The sequence below is a fragment of the Eschrichtius robustus genome, chromosome 6 (genome assembly GCF_028021215.1).
Source record: "Eschrichtius robustus isolate mEscRob2 chromosome 6, mEscRob2.pri, whole genome shotgun sequence".
Classification (NCBI taxonomy): Eukaryota; Metazoa; Chordata; class Mammalia; order Artiodactyla; family Eschrichtiidae; genus Eschrichtius; species Eschrichtius robustus.
Genome location: NC_090829.1, coordinates 91,953,415 through 91,970,817, shown reverse-complemented (window position 1 = coordinate 91,970,817; position 17,403 = coordinate 91,953,415). Strand labels below are relative to the sequence as shown.

The following is a 17,403-nucleotide window of genomic DNA, read 5'->3' as shown; positions in this document are numbered from 1 at the left end:
CTGAAGCTGGCTATAGAAAACACTGGCCAGGACACTGATTCTAGGCTGTGTGGCAAAATAAAAAGAATTTTAGGGCTGGATGGCTCCTTTAGAGCTGATCTAGTTCAGCTTCCATCTTTACATGAAGAAACTGAGACCCCTGGTCCCACAGTTTAGTAAATTAAAAAGTCAAGAGTAGAACCTAGGTCTCTCTCTGACTATGTTATTTCCATTATCCCTGGTCTTGTAGAAACCAGGTCATCTTTCCCAGCCCTCTTAGCCCTTTTCTGGTGTCCATGCCTTTTCTTTGACCTCCTTGGTTTTTCTTTCCATAAGCAGTAATTTGAATGTAATACACCCTTCAGCTTTGGAATCCTGCTGTACCCTGATCTCCACAAGTTCTGGATTTTTCTGGGAAGAGGTTCATGCTTTTTCTGGAAGATTCATCTGTGATTCAGTGATCATACTGGAGAGATCACAAGTTTCCCCCTGTAATCAGAAGGGACAACTGATAGGCCTGGATAAGAAACTAGAATATTGAAGCTTGTGAATATCCAGTAGAGGTTGCTGTAAACTCAGACTTTGGCCTCTTTGTATAGGAGGCTTTGAACTTCAGGGCTAATGCAGAGTCATGAAACTCCTTTGGAGTGTTTCTAACCAAATTATCTTTTCATTTTGCTGGTAGCTTTTATTGAAGTTTAAGTGTAAAAAAAATTTTTTTTTAATGCATATGTACTACCACTGGCCTATGTTAACTATCAAAGTATAAATAACTAAGACTGTTTGACCTGGGTATAGACCTACAACTTGAAAGGAGCCTTTTTCCTAATTTTTGATTACTTGCTTGAAAAAAGGTGTTTGGGAGCATTGCCAAATTGTTTTTGGGTTTTTTTTAAGTAACTATTATCTTAAGCCTGTCCACACACAGCCATCTATTATGGAATAATATGGTAAGGCCAAGCCACAAATCATGGTATGATTTCTGCTTTCCATCCTTTCTCCTGATGTAATTGAAATTATTTCCCACTTGTTTTGGAATAGGAAGCCTGGAATCAAATGCTTGAGGGCAAAGATGTTACTAATTTATAGCCTCCTTTCTCAAGGATGTACCTAAACCCATTAGGGAACTATAGTAAAATTTTTAAATGAAACCTATGTAAGTGTTTATACCAATAAGTGCATTTTTTCACACCCTGAATTGTTTTTGCTCTGTTCCTTTTATTTTAGCTTTTTTTGTCTTCCTACGTTACATACATTGTCTTATTTCCAATGTCTACCTTCGTATCCACCTTCTTATGAGCACCACCAGGTATCCTTCAGGTTAAGTTCGCACAGAGTTTGTCATGTCAAACAAACATGACAGTGTGATTTCCTGAACCACACTCCCCCTTTTCTTTGTCAAAAGCAAATTTCTATGCCTGTCTTAAGAGATTGGATAGTTAAAAAATGGAAAGATGCCTCTTTCTCCTGCCCCAAAACCCTTAGGTCACTGGAATAAAAACAGTCCCAATGAGGAAACGACTGCAAATATATACTCCTAAATGCTTGTTGTACTCACATCTGCATATTCTTGTCTTAATTTAAATTAAGGGGGGAGGGGGAGAGACGACCTCCTAAGGAAATGAGTAAGAAGAGACACAGCGTTCCCAACCCGTTTGAACTGGGAGCAAAGTCTTTGGTGGCAAGTGTGTTCCTTACTCTTGACACAGTGACTAATAGGGTACAAGTGTGTGCTATTAAATGATTTGCTGGTGTTACAGTTAAAATTAGAGTACCTAAAACTAACCTTTCGGGGTGTCCTGCTGACATGTGGTACTTTATTAAATTATCTCCCTAAAGCACATTCACCTGGTCCTAGAATTCAGCCGATGGGAGAGAGTTTCCATAGGTGCTGGCTTCATCAGTGTTTGCCAGGTCCTTACTGAGTACTCAGTGTGCATAAAAGAAAGTTTCTTTTCTCATCAGTCCAACCTGGAGGTTGAAAGTAAGTGTCCCAATGATAACTGTAAATTTAAGAGGCACATACTTAATCTCAGTATCCTCAGAAGAAGAGAAACTTCTTTTATCATCCTTTCCAGACTAGCTGGTCAAAAGGATCTCAGATAGGGACCCTGACCACATGTAGAAATTGTGGTCTATTGGGACACAGTTTATTCAGATTTGCATACACTATCCACCCCACCAACCTGCAAGATCCAAACACTTAGAAAATGTTACTCCAATGGCCTCTTAGTTAAGTATTCTATTAAAAGATAGAGAGGGCATCCTATCCCTCTGTACTTAATTTATCAAAGCACATATTTAAAGAAATATTTGTTTAAAATTATAGTCAGTATTTCTTTTTTCCATCAATACTCTGAAAACTCTAAATGTAAGTTCTTGTTCAGATAGGTCAGACATTTAGAAATGTTTCCTTCCCAGAGCAACGTTGGTGCCTTGTGTTTTTGTGTGTAACGATATATGGTTTGTCCTATTTCAGCCATATTTTCAGAAGACAAAAACACCACAGAGCCTGCTTATAAGGTTAAAAATGCCCCATCCATTCCCAACACTCCAGAGCCAACAACAACGCAAGAACCCTTGGTGGGCAGTCAAAAGAGAAAAGCAAGGAAAACCAAGATCACACACCTTGTCAGGACAGCAGATGGCCGGGTATCACCAGCAGGAGGTACTTTGGGTAAGACAAGGAAGCTTTAGACAGAGATGACCAGAGCAAGCAGGTGGCCATCAGGGCCACAGTGGCCAGAAAATGACTATAATCCAACTGTGGGTCCTCACCGAAAAATGGGTCTGTTCTGTCAGTCTGGTCACAGTAACATTTTCTCTCTCTGGATCTCCTTGAGAACTGGTTTCCTACAGCGTTCTAAACATACATGTTTTAGTCCATGTTTTAAAATCATAGCTCTTTTCCCAAGAGCATATCCGGAATTCCTAGGAAGGAAAGGTAGCTTTTAGGACTGTCAGCTACCTTCTCTTTCTCAGCATGCACAAAAACAGTCTTAAGTAAATTCCCAAAGATCCGAGACTTTTAAAAATACTGGATGAGTCTTTGTCCCTGGCTCACTTTTTAAGTCATTACAAGCCAGATCATCAGGTGTTTAAACCAATGAATTAAGAAAGCTGAGAAAGAAAGCATCCAGCATTTCCTATACAGCTGATTCAGACCACTAAGGGAGCCTGAGAATGCTTCTGGATTTCTTGATTCTCTGGGCTAATCCTTAACCAAATATTAACTTACAGTGAATTTCTCCATTTCAGTCTTGGCCTGTGGTCTGTTTACTGTTCCTGGTGGCCTCTGTGGAATTGCCTGAGGGGCCCGGCTTAAGCGAGTGGCACTGAGCTTCCCCCCCCTCATAGCTAGGGGGTGGTACACCAACTAAGCGTTAGTGGGCGTAGCTGCTGCCTTTCTGCCTTTCAGTGCCTCTAGCGCCTCATTCTATCAGCCCTGAAGGAGGTGTTCCCCCCCCTTACCCTAACCCAGTTTCCAGAAAAAGGTCAAAGGTCCATAATGACTTCTATAAATAGCAAAAAAATATGTTTAAATGAATGCTTTTTGAGAGTATTTATAAATAACTGATTTAGGTTAATCTAGTTGGTAGACTTATTGTATGCTGAGATAGAAGTCATTTAGTGAATTTTGTGCACTTGTGTTTTGCATATGCATATGTAGGTTGTTAAACCTTAAAGTATATTAAAGACCCCCAATTTTACCGTCATATACGAAGTGAAACTCAAAGAGGTGGAGTTTTATTTCATAACACATCGAACCACTAAGTAGGATGAGGACTAGAATGTAGTTTTCATGATATTTAGTCCAGAGGGCTCCTCTCTCCTTCTCTTTCCACTCTGGATTCTGCTCTGTGATTTTCACGTTGTGTAAATTGTTATAGCCTCATTTTTGCTTGTCGGAAGAGTGAAAGATTTTAGAAAATATTCCCTTTTATGTAGAAAAGCATATAGCACTTCATGTTCTAATATATGACATTTACAGCCTTTATCAATTACTTTCTGTAGTTAAAATGTTTTATTATAAAAACCATGGTAAAGATTACTCCTCTTCCTCTCTAATGGCTGTATAAAGTGTACTTATTTCCAACAAATGTATTGGCATAGCATTTCAGCCACCTCTTCATAAATACCAGAGGGCCCTTTGCTTCCTTTCAGTAGGCCTTCAGAACAAAAATAACAGTTTAGGATCTCACTGGAACTGATTAATCTCATTGGGATTAGTTTAGGCCATCCTAAGTGTTGGTAACACAGCGTACTGAATGCCCAAGGTACATAGGAGGGCATGCTGTGGCTTCATCAGGAATGTTTGGTCAGTTGAGTTTTTAAGGGCCATTTTACAACATCCACTGGCCCCTCTGCAGAAGTCCCTTGGGTTTCATTTTGGCCACGGTCCATTTTTCCCTTTTTCTCTAAGACTGACCTATGCTTCGTTCTTGGATAAAACACAGTGCCTCCACTCAGCTTCAGGGCATGGTGCTGCCCATGGTTGCAGTTGAGCTTAATAAAAGAGTTTTATTCCCGTGGAAGAAGAGATTCTGTAAAAGCCTTAAGATTCGGTGGATGACAGAAGTGAACAGTAAAGCATACTAGCTCATTTCACATTGTCTGGCACTGAGTTTTCTCCGTGTCCCTTCTCTGGAGAGGACAGAGCGATCCTCTCGTGATGACTTTCCCTTTCGTTACAGATGACAAACCAAAGGAACAACTGCGGAGGAGTCTTGCTAAGGTGACCGAGACAGGCTGCAATGACGAATGCTCACACAACCGGGAGGCCACGGAGACGCGGAGCAACACCCCGGAGATGCCAGCCGTGTCTGCGTTCTTCAGCCTCGCTGCACTGGCCGAAGTGGCCGCCATGGAAAACGTGCATCGGTTAGCAGTGGGAAACCTCGCTGCCCTGGGTTCTGGGGATCCTGTTCAACTTCACCCCCCTTTCACGGAACACGGGTGGAGACAGTGATACGGAAGCCCAAATCATCCTTTCTGATGTGATTTGTGATATTTTTCACAATGATTGGGGTTCGGGAGACTTTTGTTTACGAGGTGTTAACACAAGTATATATAGTATTTAGCAGTGTGGGAAAATATAAGGGAGTATTGCCCACCAAGCATTTTACTTTGAACATAGTATTATTCTGTGGTTAAGCTTCATTTCTGAAAAAGCCTGAGAGAGCAGAGAAGCAATATTATCGAATCGTTAGAGCTTTAGAGTCAGGTCTCAGACCTGAGTTTTGAGTCCCACCTCTGTCACCTGAAAACTGTAAGGCCTTGAGCAAGATCATTCACTTCTCTATCTTCTGTTTCTTCTTTTATACTATGGCTGTAAGTGGTTCTCATTTCTTAGAGATGTTATATAGAATAAATCTAGTGTCCCGGTACTGGCACATGGTAACAGCCCCATTGAGGATGGCGTTGGTGGTACTAGTGGAAGAAAACAGTGTGGTTCAGGAAAAAGAGCATCTCAGCGTCTGACTCATGGAAGGCAGAAGGCCTGGATTTTTCTTCAGCTCTCTGTGTTTGTTGAAAAGTCATTTATTTCTCTGGGCCTCAGTTTTCTCATCTTCTGTTTAGCATAACGATATCCCCAAAGAATCACAAAGTTGTAAGGATCAGATGAGACCAGATATGAAAGCCTTTTGAACTCAACGAAGCCCCACAGAAAGTATATTAAGTTCTAAGTATATAATTGGGTGTTCTGCTACTTAATGGATCCTTTGGGAAGATAAAAAAGCCTTTTGTAAATTCAGGTATTTCTTGTTTTTATTCAAAGTGGATTACCCACAGATGAGTTCTTTCTAGGTTTTCAGTCTTCAGTCCAACAGAGCTTGAAATCTACCCCAACGTGTCTACCCATCTGTCAGGCTCCATTCTCCTTCACATCCAGGTTTAGGAGACCCCAGTGGAAGCTTTGTTTGCCTCTTGCTGTTTACCTGTCATATTACAGTTCTAGTGCTTCCTCACAAATAGCCTCTAGATGTTTCCAAGAAGTCAAATTCCTTTTCATGTGTACACTGCAAGTGCCTCATAGCAAGTGAACGGTGACAGACATTGTTAAAATCTGTTCAGGTCTCTGAGGGAGATAATGCACAGACACTTCTCCACTCATGGAGTTTTACAGTCGAGCACAGAGGACAAACTCATAACGCATGCAAAAAGAATTAAAAATACGCCTGAGTGTTATTAAGTGCCCGCATAAATTGTGGGAATAAGAGGTCATGTAAGAATTCAGAGGGGGGTCATAATCCAGGGCTCAGGAAGGGCTACCACACAGTCACCTTTGCTACTGCCAGCGTCCCCTTCTGAGCATGACTGGTGACACCTCTGCTCTGTTAACCAGCCGCCCCCGCCCCAGTGACTTCCAGCTGCAGCAGCAGAAAGCGGCAGCAAGCCTTTCCAATGTCACCACCACCTTCCTCTCTGTCCTTCGGTCACGTGGAATTGCTTACTCCCGTCCAGATAAGCCCGCTTCTTGCCTTTGTGCGTCCTCCTCTCGGGTGAACAGCCTGTCTATCTTCTGTCCTCTTCTCTCAGTCTTCCTCCTGAAGTCTTGCACGCTCTCTGTGCACACCTCTCTTAGACCAGCTGCCACACTACTGGGTTGTAGTTATTTGTTGATGCATCTGTCTCCTTCCAGTACGCTTTGAAAGCAAAGCACTGGTTTTATTCTTCATGTACACAGCTTCCTTAGTTCCTGTTAAACAATGGACGAATGAACAAATGAATGGGTGAATGAATAAATGAGGTGTTCTTGAGAATGACTGCCTAAGTTAGCTAGCAGGCATAGAAAAAATGGTGTGAGTAAAGGTTCTTTTTTTTTTTTTTTTTTTTTTACACCTCCCATCAGCAAGAAAAAATACTGCCTAATAGAATTTTACTATCAACCTAACAAATGGTTAGTGTTCTTACTATCTAGATAGACAGCCTTGGAGAATCTTAGTTGTAACTTCAGCGGTTAACCTGTTAAAGCAGAGCTCCCAGCCGTCCCTCCACCTGCAGACTTAATGTAATTGTACCTGGGTTGCACATCAATTAATTATTGCTTAGGCATCACCTAGTTCATAATTTAGAGGGTGGTCGACAGAGTTAGGGGTAAACATATATTAACCTGCATTCTTGCCACAAGAAATCTTAATATTGGGTTCAGAAACCCAACATAGAAAAGCAGTTTTACAGAATGCAGGAAGTAGGAAATTGGAATTCACGTTTGTTGAGAGCCTGTTTATTTACTAGGAGTTTTATAAGGGTGGAAGCTCATTACATTTATTCTTAAAATCAGCTCTGCCAGGTGCGTCTTTTTAGTTCCATTTTAATGATGGTACAGGCGGTTAATTAACTTGCTAAGAGCACACAGCTAAACTTGAGTCAAGATCTGAATCCAAGTCTTTGAACTTCATTGTCTTTGCCTTTGCTGTAGCGTGCCACTTAAGCAGGCATCTGTCATGTCATAGAGACTCTTGGGGAATCTCACCTGACCTTCCCCTGGGAGCTGGAACCATCACTTTGTGGCAGCCCCGTCATGCTCCTACCTCCTTTTCTTTTTCCACTGAGTAAGCTGGGCTTTCACCCCCATTTCTCTCTCTCCCTCTTGCTTGCTCTTTTTTTTTTTTTTTTTGCATTGTACTTTTCATCTTTCACTTTTTTTTCTTTGTATGTTTCCTTTTCCAATACTTGTTAAATTTTTTTTTCGCTTTTGTAATATTGTTACATATTCAATCTTAAAAGTAAAAAACAGCATTTTAATTTCATCTTTCTTGAACAAAGAGTTGAACATATTGAAGAGTTGGTTCTTACAGCATCCCCACATAAATAAACAGATTAATCCAGAGGCTTGATTATAACGCATTTTGTTTTTCTAAATTCCTAATATCTTAAGCTAAGTGATCATTGGATTCTGAAATCCCCAAATGTAATCTATCTGTATTAATTTTCTTTTCTGTTCATCAAGAAAAAGAAAATGGGATATAGTTATGGAGAGATACAATTTGAATTTTAAAATAGCTCCTTTTATTTCACGTAATCTGAAGAAGGTACTGTATTGAAACGGTCAAACCAGTGCAAACACTGCTGCTCTATCCCATATTTTCAGCACAGTGCTGTGCACTGCAGACCATCGTAGGCCAGAGCAGTGAGTATGCATTGTTGAGGCTTGGGAAACCTATTAGGAAGTGTCAAGGAGGTGCCCAATCCTATCTTTTTAGAACGAGAAGCTCTATAGAAAGTACCAAGAAATTTTCTTATAACCATGAAGTAAATCGTATTTTTCTTCCTACTCATTAAACAACAAGCTGAATGAAAAATAACTGTTTGATCTACATCTGTTTGATGTAGATCCAATCCAAATGATAAGAATTTCCATGAATTTTTTTAAGTCTTGTCTAGAGTTCTCTCTCCGTATGTGTTGATTTTGGCCCAAGTTGATTGGATTTTCTCACACACTAAAATTCAGAGTCGGTACTTGCCTTCTTCCCTATGCATTCTCCCTCCATATGCCTCTGAGACTTCTCTTTCGTTAGGGGGGTTTCAGTGCTTTCTTTTCATTCATTTTTTAAGTCACAGTTTACCTCTGTCTGCAGAGGCCATCCCTTTTATTGGCCTTAAGTTTTGAAATCGGGCTTATTATTATATATCTCAAGAAATGAGCCTGAAGGTTATCGGTTAGTATAGGAGAGTCTTCTTCCCTTTGGGCAAGTCAAGGAAAGGAATGTGTCATTTTTTAATATAAGTAGATCCAGAGGAAAATTGTCATCCTAGAACCATAGCCCTTGACTGAAAGTTTTCCACTTCCTGGGAATTTCCCCAAATCTGTTGGTGCTTCAGGTTTTGTCTCTACATAATGGAGGTGGTTGTTTGGGGTCAGAGTATGTTGTTGAGTTGTAGGAGAGGAACTGAGATAAGAAATCCTTAAAAAAGAAAAATAGAGAAGCTTTAAGAATAAAAACAGTTTTAGTTAAACGGTGTAAGTAGTAAGTCAGTAGTAGCTATTAAACAAGATATATTGGAAAGCTTTTGTTGGTCATTTCATCATCCTCTCCTATTTCTGATAATGTGCTCTCAATAAGTGATTTCTCTCTTTTTCTTCCTCTTATTTTACAGAGGTCAGAGATCAACTCCGCTCACCCATGATGGACAGCCAAAAGAAATGCCACAGGCTCCTGTACTTATTTCTTGCGCTGACCAGTGAAGCGCCCTTTAATTGTAAAACATTGTGCTTTACCTACTACCCTAGCCTTGTCTTTACTGAGAGATGCTAGTGAGTCCATGTGGTGGAAAATATAGACTGCAAACAAGTGCTTGTTGCCCTACACGGCCCAGATTCACTTGAAGCAGAAGTTGGCACCCTGGGCCAGTTTGTTCTTTCAGCACCCAGAGTCTTTGAGGGTGATGTTATCTGTCTGATAATGAGCAGGAACGGGATGATCCTAGAGCTTTGCTTTCTATTGAAGGCTTTTGATGGTAATAGGTGGTAACTTGGTAAAAGGCTGCCTTTACTGTAGCTCATCCAGCATCTCTTTTACCAACCAGAGAGTGTGAAACTAGTTTCGTATATTACCTAGTTATTCTTTCAAAACAAAAACAAAAAACAAAAAAACAAAAACTGACACACTGCACTAGTTATTATTAGATATTCTTAGTCTTTTTTGTACATGGAGATTTATGTTCTAAGATGGTTTATATAATAGGTTATACCTACATTTATATTGTAGAATAATATTAAAAAGCCTGTTCCAGAGACTCCCAAGCAGCACGGGCAGGCAGATGTACCATTGTTAGCGGTGTATGCTCGGCCTCGTGGTCCATATATTCTGCACTTTTATATTTGCCACCAGAGTGGTAGTTTGCTGGCAAAAAGAGAAAGAGAGAGAAGAAGAAAAATTACAGTTCTTACGAGCAGAATTTTTTTCTTAACCTTGAGTGACCAAGAAGAATTTGCTTGGGGCAAATTGTGGCGAATATTTTCCCAGACAGGGGAAGAGTCCAGCAGATTACAGATTACTGATGTTTTTCATGCCTTGAGGATTCTTTTATTTTTACACAGGGGTCTGAGTGACCAATGGATCGTTCATACAGACAAAAAAAGAAAAATATTATTCAGAAGTGACCTTAGTATTACTTCACTATTCAGAACACATTGAAGACACACTCACTTCGTGTGGACTTTGAGCTACAGACCTTTTACATCCATCCCAGACAGACTGGACGGGTAGCAATTGCTATGCACAGCCTAATTGGCACTGCAGGTTTTTAGAGCCATTTTGAGTTTTTGTGGTTACGGAGGTATTGAGTAAATGATGAGGGAGGTATGCCTGACCAGAGTGGGACTTGCAGTTATAGATCCACCTGCAAGTTTCCTGTTTCCTTTTCATGTTTTGTTGCTTTTGAACATAAAACCAACCATACATATGCCAGTGCAAGTGGATAAACTGGCTTAGAACATTCAACATATTGACTCCACCACCTGATGTTCACAGTATCTTGTTTCTTAGCAACAGATGCAAAGTGATAAATCAAAATTAGTTGGCGGCTACAGATTTTACAGGGTATTTGTTCCATAGCACAAAGTATTTCCCCACTCTTGCATCACAGCACAAACTACCAAATTTTAATTATTGGATTCCAGCAATAATTTTTACTGGTTTTCAAACTGGCGGAATTTTGATAGTGTTAGTTCAAGTTTGAAGCTTTTGAATTAGATCTCTAAATGGTGACAGTTTACAAGGTTTTATCTAGCTTTCTTATTTATACTTGACTGAATTGTAATGATTTTTTTTCTAATCGTAATTTGACCTAATAGCCATACAAAAAAATGACTCTATTAGTACTGACTAGGTTTAGCTTTTCACGGTTGTAGATATTACTTCAGTTTCGGTGCTGGAAAATATGTACAACATACTAACAGAATTGAAAAAGAATAGAGAGATTTGGGCCTTTTTTTCAAAGCAGGTAGAGAGGGCATCAGGGCATTGGAATGGTGTCCTCAAAAATGCATATTCCTTGTGGGCATGGAGGAAGAAGGAATTAGTAAGCAAGGTTAATCAGAGGCAGAAGCTTAGCCCCATTCACATAGAAATAAATCAGGTGAGCAACCCCAGATTTTAGCATGAGATTTTTACTATGATGCCGTTGTATTAATATTTTCTAAATTTCGAAACACAAAGTTAATGTTTGAAAATTGCTGGGTCCCAGTGTTGGTGGCTGTTGGAGTTTCTGGACCACTTGCTAGCAGTGATTTAAAAATTATAATTAGCTAAAATCCCAAAAAAAAAAAAAATCAACAACAAAAGTTGTTTGGTGCAGAACATGCACCTTGACAATGGTACTAACTTGTTATTCTCTAGAACATGTTAGAATAGATCTATTTTTGCCAGAGCCCTCTCCTCCAGTCCTCTGATTACATTTCACTAGAGTTCCTTAAGAGAGTGCTGTATATTCATGGGACCTTTTTTAAAAAGAAGCAAAACAGAAGATTACTTTTTTCTATGTGATTAATATATCTTACTTGATCTGCTTTTCCTAAACCTCAGTGGCTTTTCCCTTAGGCAGGGGTCGGGGTGGAGGGCAACCTACTGGATATGACTGTTTTCAGATACTTTAGAAAAAAAACAAAAACAAAAAAAAACACCTTTTTGTAGAAATGCTTAATTTTTAAGCGGTTAGGCACTGAGAGTAGCAGAAATCCTGCAAAGCTTTATAGTCTTTTAGACACTCGCCTTGTCATTTCTCTGAGTAAAGTCTTGATTTCAAAAATAGTGCTTTTCTTATGCCCTGAATCCACTGGAGAGGGGTGTTGGTATTTTCAGGTAACAACATTTGTTAGCACAAATATTGCAGACCAACAAGTAGTACCCTCCCCCATTTATCATTTTCATTTCACTTCTCTCATTCTTTTTTATTTTGGAAAATCATATTGCTATGGTGTGTACCTTAATCTGCCAGCAAACACCATCTACACTAACATTTGTCCCACAAGCATCCTCAAGAGAAAAAGTTGTTGCACCTTATGTATATCTCAAGCAAACCAAAATATGATGCTCTTCTGCTTTTGTTTTATTCTAAATTGTTGTATCATATCTTTCTGAAACCATTCTGAATCTAGTTGAAATTATCAATATTTATGCTTTTAACCTTAATTTCTGGATTCAAAGCTGTATATAAATCTTTTGAAAAAAATTGTCCTAGCCCTTCTCTGTGTTGCTGGAAGTGGATGATTTAGTCTCAGATGGAGACACAGTACTTTTCCAGTTTTCTTTAGCCTTTTATTTATTTAGTTATTCTGGGTATTTTCCTATGTAATTTTGAAGTGTGTAGAGTATATTATAGTTACTGAAGCTGCAGCTCTAAGAAGCTGAGTGAAAGAGAGAAAATACTGTAAGACACCCTTCTTAAGTGTTTATTTGTTTGGATAACTGTAATGAGGCCAGGAAAAGGAAAAAGGTCCCACAGCCACTTTGAAGACACAGGTTCTTATCCCCAAACTAGGTTAGTTCCCAGATTTTATATCAAAATGGTGAATTCTTTAAAGCCCTCTTTTTTAAAGGATATATCATTACCGTTGTAATTCTGACAGTCTTCCCCCCCCCCCCCGAAAATATATTTATTTAATTCCGTCAGATGAGCTTTCTACCAGTGCCCCCTCAAAGCCATGCTGAACTCATTCCCACGTTATCACTGTTATTATAGTTCCTGCCATTAAAACTGCTGCAGAGAAAAAAAGTGATGGAACACTATGAACAAAAAGGAGCATCTGAACTGGTCCGGTTATTTAGAATCCAACTTGTGTAATCCCCGTCACTCTCTTATCAAGTCAGATGTCACTCTGCCTGAGTCATAAAACATTTTGTTTGCGCTCTGTAGTCCTTGGCGTATCCTCTGGAAATGTTTGCACCTATGTAAAATCTCAAGCAAATTATAAATCGATACAGCACTAGGAGTAAGCTGAAAACTGAATGACATGTTTTGTTTATACAGTTCCGGGGGAGGGATGGGGAATATCAAGTAACTCTGTTCCAAGTTTGGCATCTGGCATTAATGTGAAGCAGTGGGACCATGCTGCCTGCTAAACTACTGTATGAATCCTAAGTGTTCTGGAGACCAGCGGCTGGAGGCTGGAGGCCAGCATCCATACAACCAAGGGGAAGCGTCGCCGCTTCGTGGGGGAAGAGGAAGGAAGTCGTGCAAGGCCTGGAGTCATCACTCGTGAAGGGGAAGTCGGGGTGTACGTGACGCTGTGAGGAGGCTCACCTTTGATTGCACTGCTCCACCGAGCCCTCAGATAAGGCCAATCCTAATGGGCTACCTCGGCTTTAACGGTTAATTTCAGTAAGTCCTGTTTCAAAGGTTTGTCTTTTTTTGCTTCTACCTTCAGTGCCACTATTTTCCGCTGCAGTGTTTTGACTTCCCAAACCACCTTCTCCAGAGAGAACAATGTATTGCTGAAAATGGGCAGTAGAAGCAAATGCTCTTATTACATTTGACCTATAAAGTATTCAGAGTGACTGCTAGGTGGGAATTAAAATTTAGCTTTCCCCACATAGGATCTTGTTTTGCACCTTATAAAGAGTGTACTAATTGTTAATTAGGTGTTGCTTTTATTTATACAAGCATTCCCAAAGAAATAGATTTGGATTTTGTGTTTATTTGAGTTTGGGGATTTTTTTTTTTTTTTTTACAGTTATCTTATTTAGATTGACTAACATCATACTTATAATAAAAAAAGAAACAGTTGTTCAGTTCATCTTACCAGATATGTCTGGTGAAGTATTCAGGGTTTGATGGACTGCTTAGCTTTTATATAGTTTGGAAGTGATAGCGAAGTTTATCATACCCCGTATTAAATGACCTTGTCCTTTTCACTGGGGACATTATCTTACATTTTAGAAAAAGAAGCAGCAAAAGAGTGAACAACAAGACAAGTACATTTGATTCCCCTCATACGCCTCCATCTGTTTGTGCTACGCTTTCCTTAAAAATATAAATATACATTTTCTTCACACATACAAAAAAGTTTCCTCCCCTGGCCAAATTTTATTTCTGGTGGTATGATTTATACTAATAATTGAAAAGAGGAAACCTTGTACTTAGAAGTTCGGTGGCCACTGCTTTCTTGTTGCAGTCAGTGGTCAAAATTGATCCTGCCCTTAAACTGATCTTTATGCACAGAATTAGTTATTGTGAACATTACTACTCTTTCCAAAGACTTTCTAATAACTTGGGCCAGAACTGGTTACCGAGGAGCAAGGACCTAATTCCATGCCTCCACACGCCCCCACTGCACCGCACCACACATCTTACCTCACAAGCTCTAACCTAAATCACAGAGGCACGCGTTTCGTGGACTAACCATGACCTCCCCTTGCGGCCCCAGGGGGGTGCTCACGTCCCCTGACACCTCACTTTAGTGCCTCAGCTCGCAGTGGCAGAACTGGGGTGGGGGATTGTGATCTGGAGCTCAGCACATGCTCGGCAACATGTTTCTCATTTCCTTAGCACTAATGTCTTGCTCTCAGGAATCTGTCAAAAAGGAATAAAAATCACCTGAGAGTCCACATACCAGATTATGAACTTTTCCCATAGGTTTGAATTGCTTACTTACCTGCCATAAATTAACCATAGCTTCATTTGACCACCAGGTCTTAAGTCTGTTGACAGTTTTCAGCATGACCGAATCGCTCATTTTTTTTGCTTTCAGAAATTGGCTTGGTTCTCTTTAGAGTTGGTGTAAACATGCCATGTAATAAATGATTTCCACTTAATGGTACAACAGAATTATTGCTTTCTTAGATGTATGTGTAGTAAAAGTCAATATACACATTTATATAATTTCTTTCTTCAAAATCTTATACTTAATTTGATATTTCTAAAAATTGCACATGTAAGTCATGTGTATAACATGCTAAAGTACTTTAACTGTGATCTTAAAACTGAATAAAAATATTTAATAAAAATTTGAAATATTTTAAAGATATTATTCAATTTTTTTTTTTTTTGGTTCACACTACTGGCCATAGTGTATGTGCCTTCAATATACCATATTTGCTAAAAACAGTAGGGAAAATACTTTAATACAAATAAGACCTTTCAACTATTTTAGAATACCAAATGATGGTCTCCCCTAAACTTTACCTGAGATTCACCATTGTATGAGCAGCGCTGGTTGCTTTTGCCTAATGTGTGGAGCAGAAATCAGCCCTACAGAAGAAGGAAAACATGCTTCAGTCTGCTGCACAGGAGGAGAGGCTCCTTGGGAAAGTGTGACCTGCCTGAGCATACCATCTTTCCCCGAACTGTAATAAAAGGATGGAAATAGTATCGTTAAGACTGTAGTATAAACTCAGGCCTCAAGTTTGGTGAATATGATGTTCCTGAACCTTAGAACCTTGGATATGCTTTTTTTTTTTTTTTTTTTTAATCCTTTGGATTGGCACACAATTGTGCGCATGCACACACAGTGTATAAATACATATATAGTATAATTATGTCACAGCCGTTGCATTCAGACAGACTTGGCTCCAAAGTGTGGCTCCACCCATTTACCGCTGGGTTTCTTAACCTCCCTGAATCACACTTCACTTACCTAAATGATGGTGGTTAGTAATAACTTCTTAACACCACTACTGGGATGAAAAGGAAATATATATATGAAAATGTTCGCATGGGGCCTGTAACGGAAATGCCCATTAAGTGGTAATTGTTGACTGTATTATATTTATTCCAACTGGAAGGTTGATATGTTAGTGTATTCAAAAGAGATGCTAAGTATAACTTCGTCTTCAGAATGAACTAGGGTCCTGATGCCTTAGGGATAAGCTGTTTGGATTTGATGTTGTGGAAAACTCACGGTAGGTTAAGTTCACATAGCTAACTCATACTTGTATATGTAGCACTCTAAGATTTTTCTGTAAAATCTATCTGCCTAATGAATTACATTTTCTAATACTCCGGCACACTTCCTTTGAATTATTGAGAATAAAATGTATTGGGGGAATATAAATTCTGTTAGGGAAAAGGGTGATAATATGCATATGTGTGTGGTTTTATGATCCTGCATATACAGTCACATCTGTCCTTCTGGGTAGAACATGAAATCTCTTGCAAGGAACAATAAAATGGTTCTTATCAATAAGTGAGCTAAAACTAATACTACTGACTCTCTTCCATGCATATTGAACAAAGGTAAAGTTGCTGATCATAATGTATTGGAAACCTTGTCACCTTTTTGAAATACGGAAATTTTCAAATATATGCAAAGATAGAGCGGCTAGTATACTGAACTCCACGTACCCATCACCCAACCTCAAGCACCTGCATTTCCTTGATTCCTTCATCTGTATTTCACCCGTTTTCCTTCATTTCATCCCCCAACCCCAGATACGCATATTCCAGAAGTGTGATTTCATGTATAAATACTTCAGATAGTCTTTAAAAACAAATATTTTGATATGCACAGATATTCATTTTAAGTATCACCTCACGATTCCAAAAGTATGTTTCTTGTCCAAAGCAAAAGGAATTCATGAGCCACAGCAATGCTGGAGTGAAGATAATTTGGAATTAGAAAACGCTGTTCAAATTGGGTATCTCTGTATTTGACATTTTTAATTTACAGTTTCTAAACAGATTTTAAGAAAAATGGCCTTAGCATGCTATTTATTTATTTAATTTATTTAGGTCTTGCTTTCTATGATTTTGTTGTAGTTAATGTCTAAAAAGGCCCAAGGACTAAAACTTATAACTATATAAAACTTTTATAAACTTACTGTGTCCTTTACACTTTTCCCTCCAACCCTGTCCCTGCTGCATTTTCTGTCTCAGACTTTTAAGAGTGAAATCTGTTCTTGTAGGGGAGAGGTAGAGACAAAATATTAGATGAACTCTGGAAGGCAGGTTGCCAAAGACTTTAAAAATCTGCAGTCCTGGGTCAACAGGCCAGAAATTAAAGCATAAAGTGAAATCCCTTGCTGGAAGAGATAAAATGATAATTCCTACTTTAAGGCTCATCTATTCGGCGATCCCTTACCCTAGAGAATTTCACAAAAGGTCATTTTGTCTCAGGATCATGTATTGCAAAGTCAGAAGAGAAAATGTGGGGATTGAAAGTTTCTTGAGAATGATGGAGGATGAAAGGGGGAAGGGGAAATTTCATACAAACAGGTCTTTAGAGTTCAGTGTCTAAAAGTCAAAATGGTTTTGAAGCCAAAGTCAAATGGTTTTAAAGCCAGCATGAGAATATTTCCAAGAAATATGCTTGAGTATAATTTCTTGATTTTTTCCTACTATTGGGCATCATATCTGTGGTGCTTATGAAAGACATTAAACAGACAACAATTCATACCTTCCAGAAATAAACATATGAAAGCACTGAAAAAATACATTAAAAACAATTAAAATATACTCAGTAGATACAAAAATAGGTAATAA

General features: G+C 39.1%; 1 protein-coding gene across 16 annotated transcripts in view; it reads left to right on the top strand.

The window, feature by feature from the left end:
- Window positions 1-14,787, top strand: part of BBX (BBX high mobility group box domain containing) — a 280,074-nt gene extending 265,287 nt beyond the window's left edge. For 10 of the 16 annotated variants that reach the window (XM_068546792.1, XM_068546806.1, XM_068546790.1 and 7 more), the window contains 3 exons: window positions 2,459-2,656; window positions 4,674-4,860; window positions 9,082-14,787. In XM_068546792.1, the coding sequence (XP_068402893.1) occupies window positions 2,459-2,656; window positions 4,674-4,860; window positions 9,082-9,169 (473 nt within the window). In that variant the 3' untranslated portion in view covers window positions 9,170-14,787. The remainder of the gene's footprint in view (window positions 1-2,458; window positions 2,657-4,673; window positions 4,861-9,081) is intronic. The other 6 variants (XM_068546788.1, XM_068546791.1, XM_068546794.1 and 3 more) reach the window with 2 other exon arrangements.
- The last annotated feature ends 2,616 nt before the right edge of the window (window positions 14,788-17,403 follow it).